Genomic DNA, 6,180 nt, shown 5'->3' on the forward strand with positions numbered 1-6,180 from the left:
GGTTCTCAATCTTTTTTTTGACGGAACCCTTTTGGAAAGCGAAATACTTGATGGAACCCTACAATAAAACAATAGTTTTTAGAAGTGTATTTTTGAAATGAAAACATCTTTAGCGGCGCTGGGCACTTTTTGAGGTGAGGAAAAAATGATAAACTCGAGACAGCGTAAGGCGATCACGTGACCGTAAGGACCGTAAGGGGCGTAAGGTTTAGTTGGCCACTCATAATCGGCTCGCGGTGCTCGGGCCCGGCGCCCCGGCGCGGAGGCGGGCAGCCTCGCGCGCCGCGGTAGACTCTTTACCTATGTTCAAATAATTTGACGTTGTCATGGCTGTATGTAAATAAACATGTCAATAAAAAAGTGTGATCTTATTTGAGAATGATAATAATATATAATAAATAAATAGAATACTTCCGCTAAACGTATGTATCGTGTTACCGGGCGTCGGTAACATAGTGAGGTGAGTTTTCACTCCTATCGGCACTCCCGGAGTGCAACCGTTGTTGCTTGTTTTATTAATAAGCATAATTCTAAATTCTTGCGGAACCCTAGGGTTCCGCGGAACATACTTTGAGAATGACTGAAAAAAAAAACATAAAATTAATTACAATTATTCTATTTTAAAACTGTATAAATGTTATTTGATGGTGAAGTCACATGCTAGTGTTTCATATAGTTTCCATATTAGCAAAATCGTTAATAGTTCGATAAAAGAAACTGAATTAACCAGTAGTCCTATTATTCCTCCTATTATTTGTAAAATTAATCCAACCAAAAGGGACTTGAAGGAACTGTCATAGGGGCCGTCATTCGACGCGAGAGGTATAGTCCATACACGTAGACGTCTACTACATACTTTATTGACAACCAGGGTTACCGCATAACTCATAGCAACTATACCAGTGGGTCCTAACCTGGGGGTAATTACCCCCGTGGGGGTAAAACTGGTATTTTACGGGGGTAAATAAGCTAACCTAATATAACGATACAACAAACGTACACGTTTTATATTTTATCACCATTGGCAGGAGGGGTAAAATCAGGTTCCCTTGTTAGTCATAGGGGTGACCGGACTAAAAAGGTTAGGAACCACTGAACTATATTACTATACCGTAGAGTTGCCACCTAACTGTCAGTCTTAGTGCAAACATGAAATGCTCTTAAACGTGACCCTTTTTGGTTGGTTAGATAATCGCACTGAATGCATACTATGTACCAACAGTAAGACTTAACTGGATATTTGGACGTGGTTAAGCAAAACTGTGTCAACCGACAAAATGACAAATTTTGAGTTATGTATACCAAACGATTCCTTAGGCAATAATCTATATTTTTTTAAAGATATCATATTTTCAAAAAATATAATATTTTTCCTGAAATTTCACGAATACGGTTTTAACATAACTGCCATTGCACTTAGCATATTTCTCAATAGTGTGTTAAGTTTCTTAACACACATATTTGTTGACTATCTCCCGTTTACTTTAAGAAATAATAAGTTATGAGGCTTAAGGGTCTCCCCATACTTATCGACGCGGATTCGGCGAAAGCCGATAGTAAACAGCATAAACAGGTAAGGTTCGGTTCGGCTCCGTTCGGCCGTCGACGGCCGACGCGTCGGCGTCTTTTTCGCTCTTATTGCGTGGACATAAAGTTTCATTTCTATTGGCATTGCCGATTCCGCGTCGATAAGTTTGGGGAGACCCTAACTCATTATTGCTAGATTGCATTATTAGAAAGAATAAATTTTATTCTTTCTAATTCTGGATACCTACCACTGTTAATTATCTGACACGGTGCCCCCGTGACAGTCTCATTGAAGAAATACTAAAATAATTATAAGTAGTACCTACATATCTTCATTCGACTGTATTTAATACACATTATGAAATGATGTTTCACTTGAGCATTATTTACTAGTAGTTTACCTACACACATATTATAAGTTCTCTATGATGTGTTCAGGAACCGCATGTTACGACCGATCACACACTCAATAAAACTGATCTAGACAGATACTGATCTAGATGATATAGAAAGATATCAAACTTATTATCACGCAAATTATAAAATGTTCACAGATAACAAATTTGTTCTGACAAAATAGTCCGACCGTAATTTGCAGTTTTAGAACGCATCATAGAGGGTATATGATATGTGTGTAGATAAAATTATTAATATCACAACTCGCCTTGCCACAACATTTATTTCTTACAAGCTTAAAACCTATTTACTCTATAGGTATCTAAGATATCTGCGTCCCTGTTTAATCATTATTCGATGAATTACCAAGACCAAAAAGAAATTAAAATTAAATGAAAATAATCAATGCGCAGGCTTCGTCATCATACAGAAAGCTCATTCACCTCAGGCTTCGTCAAATTAAAATGCATTTTGTCACATATGTCATCCGCAACACGCATCGTCAAAATATAAAGGAAATTGGTCATTACAAAATACATAATAATAAGCCATAAACCTATATCCTAATCCGGTAAGTACCCGGCACAAATGTCCCCAAAATACCAGCGGCGTTCCCGCGCTGAATAGCCAACGATATACGCTGGACCAGGTACGAACCAGACCTAGGATCGCAACCCCTATCAATAAGACATGAAATATTAAAAGTTATTACAAGGTTAACATGGCAAAATATTGAAATCATTGTTAAAAACATTCACTCAATTGTATTATATGGGAAAATTAATAATTCAATTCTTATTGCTGTTGATCAGTCCGGCAAAGGGTTGGCAACGAGTTTTTATAGATGGCGCTAGCACAGTTTTTACCCAGTCTCTTGTTTTGTTTTATTCAAGCATCCAAGCCATGAAACTAAAGAGACACTATTCGCAGCATTGACAGATAAAACCTAAGCTGCCGCCATCTGTAAAATACTTCGACCGGCCAACCCCATTGTGGTTGGTGCAACTAGTTGCTGTCCCTTATAATCGCTTATCTAAATATATTTTACGTGTACTACTTACTAGAGACGCAGCTTAATTACCAGCAGGCGTGTTATGGATCGCTTTATCCACGTGATAAAATAACTGTCACTCTTTAACTCCACGGGATAGAAAGTGACGGTGACGGACACCGTTTTGTCACGCTGTCACGTAGACAAAACGCCCATCATATCCGTACAGGAGGACTAGTTCTTCCAAAAGTTAGGGTTCTGCTGGAGCCGCCTCTCGAAGTTCTGGTACCAGGTCTGCAGCGTGCTCAGCGGGACGTACGACACGCCCGGGGTGGGGCTCATCTGCTCCTGGGTCACGGCGAACGAGCCCACGAAGTTTATCAGGTTCTCGAGCATCTTCTGGGCGAAGGTTACGTAAGAGTTCTGCGTGCTGAGTGCCTGGGAAATAAAACGGGCCGCATGTCAGTGAAAGTTAGCTTATAGTAAACCCTATAATGGAGTGTATAAGACGTATACCATAAATCATGTAAAACAAGAGCTGCTTAAGTTTGACGTTTCATTAATTTCTTTTTGTTTTAAAATAAATGGTGCCATACTGCCCATGACTGAAGAAAAAACACGTTTTAATTTGTTAATTATGTTGAAACACGTCGAAAATATAAGACGAATAGGACTTTCAACTTTTAACGCGCAAAGCGGTAGAAATTATACAGGCTCTATCAATGAAATTTAAAAAATACTTCAAATTTGCGAGGAAATTGCCGCGTTAAGCAGCACGTTCGGTGGAGACGTGCCTCGTCCGAGGCAATGGGGCCGATGCACGTTTTTCGAGGCAATTTCCTCGCGAGGCGGCTCGTTCTGTATGAACCCGCCTATTGGTGCGGTTACTATAGTAAGAAAAAAAAGCGGCCAAGTGCGAGTCTGACTCGCCCATGAAGGGTTCCGTATTTAGGCGATTTATGACGTATTAAAAAAAAACTACTTACTAAATCTCGTTCAAACCAATTTTCGGTGGAAGTTTACACGGTAATGTACATCATATATTTTTTTTGTTTTATCATTCTGTTATTTTAGAAGTTACAGGGGGGGGGACACACATTTTACCACTTTGGAAGTGTCTCTCGCGCAAACTATTCAGTTTAGAAAAAAATGATATTAGAAACCTCAATATCATTTTTGAAGACCTATCCATAGATACCCCACACGTATAGGTTTGATGAAAAAAAAAAATTTGGGTTTCAGTTCTAAGTATAGGGAACCCCAAAAATTTATTGTTTTTTTTCTATTTTTGTGTGAAAATCTTAATGCGGTTCACAGAGTACATCTACTTACCAAGTTTCAACAGTATAGTTCTTATAGTTTCGGAGAAAAGTGACTGTGACATACACGGACAGACAGACAGACAGACATGACGAATCTATAAGGGTTCCGTTTTTTGCCATTTGGCTACGGAACCCTAAAAAATGAAAAAGACGAATGTACTTACAACAGAGGAAGCTAGCAGCGACACATTGGTTTCCGGCTCGATGGCGACACCTATCTGCGCGTTGTGGCAAATCTTGGGCGCGCCGAACGCCGTGCCGAACTGGTTATCACCTGAGGAACATGATTTAAGATTAAGTTTATTTTTCAAGTAGGCATATTACAATGCGCTTATGAAACCCAAATAAAACTGCACCGGCTCTACACCTCTGCCCGAGAAGATTTAAATCCTTCCTAAATTCCAGAAGGTTATCCCAATATGGGAATATTACATCTTATAATTAACATGCCATAAAATTAAAAAATGCAATTTAAATTACTACGGAATTCATGAAATAACATAGCTGCTAAATTTAGATTAAATGGTGTAGATAAAACAACAAATTCGTGAACATGTTGCTACTTCCATAAAGGCTTTTAGGCTGCCATATTAGTTTTGAGCCTATGTGTCCATGTGGCTAAATATTTATGAGAAATCCTTAGTGTCCCAACCCAATAGTTGGCACATTCAATATTAACTGTTTCGGTGTGGATGGCACAACAGGCGTGTCATCAATGTTTGAACGTATGGCGTATGACACGATAGGCGTGCCATCATATTCTATGGCATCATATTCGCCGACACAACCAAAGCTTTTCTAAAATGGAACACGCAATGAATCGATTAACCTTTTGACCGCCAGACGGCCGGAATATGCCGTGCTCCCGACGCCAGGCGATCGCAATTATTTAAGCGAAATTGAACTTTACGGAGTCCCGCGTAAATCCCATTTACATTGGCGAAGTTGTCGGCTGTAGCTGTCGTTGGCGTCCGTGGCAAGACTTCGGTGACGGCCACAGCCGACTGTGGCGGTCAATGGGTTAACTTCATTCCTTCGAAAATGATGTTTTTTTACTACTACTTGTACAGCTAATGGGTGTATTCCGATTGTCCTCGCCTCATGTCGACGGCAGTCACGTGAGGCGGGGACAAATGGGAATATACCGATCATTGAAGCCATTCTATACTTACTAGAGAGTTCATGCAACTTCTTCAAATTAGAAATCTTAAATATTGCCGACGGCTTGGAGTTGGATATGTGTCCTAGCAGCTGCCAGTTGGGGGGCGCCGAGGGGTCCGGCCAGCTCCAGTAGACCATGCCACAGGCGCCTTCAGGCAGAGGAGTCATGCCGGTGAGGAACACAACTAGGTAGTTTATGGAGTCCGCCTCGGGTATTGTGATGAGGAACTGCGTGTCGGATACTGGAGTAAAGTCTGTTTGGACCTGGAAATTATTTAGGTGCCATTATGAATATTATACTAGAGTTGGACCAAACTAAGTCTGCATGGGATTTGCTGTGACAAAGTGTGGTATGTCATCATTAATGATGTGATGTGATGTTTATAATGACACTGCCTCACTTGGTAATAGGTGTTCAAGTCAGTGCATAGTTAACTTAGCCGTACACTATCCTAGTGACAACAAAATAAAACTATAAATTTAAATAAAGAACCTCAGAAGCCACTTGTTCACTGATCAACTTAACTGTTTATTGGAGTATTTAGAAACTAAAAGCTTTAAAATATCTCTAAAACTTCAATGAGCATAAGATCAATGAACATTTAGAGAATATGACTGTCAGCTTTGTATGCAGTCGCATTTTCAGAATGCATAACGTATTATTTACTTACCAAACGGCCAGACACTATTAATCCAAACACATTTGCCATTGTAATAATATAACTTGATTTAGGTTATGTTTCGGCGAAAAATAAACTTATCTTTCTTGTACTTTCTAGAACT

The 6,180-nt window shown here is 39.6% G+C and overlaps 1 protein-coding gene across 1 annotated transcript; it reads right to left on the bottom strand.

Annotated features, from left to right (window-relative positions):
• Positions 1-3,146: 3,146 nt before the first annotated feature.
• LOC134660872 (protein OPI10 homolog) lies at positions 3,147-6,180 on the bottom strand. Its single transcript, XM_063516716.1, has 4 exons — positions 6,069-6,180; positions 5,409-5,661; positions 4,401-4,510; positions 3,147-3,352 (listed from the first exon to the last, which is right to left on the bottom strand). Exons 1-4 carry the CDS (start codon positions 6,105-6,107, stop codon positions 3,149-3,151), a joined length of 606 nt encoding a protein of 201 aa, XP_063372786.1. The 5' UTR covers positions 6,108-6,180; the 3' UTR covers positions 3,147-3,148.

The sequence above is a fragment of the Cydia amplana genome, chromosome Z (genome assembly GCF_948474715.1).
Source record: "Cydia amplana chromosome Z, ilCydAmpl1.1, whole genome shotgun sequence".
NCBI classification, from domain to species: Eukaryota; Metazoa; Arthropoda; class Insecta; order Lepidoptera; family Tortricidae; genus Cydia; species Cydia amplana.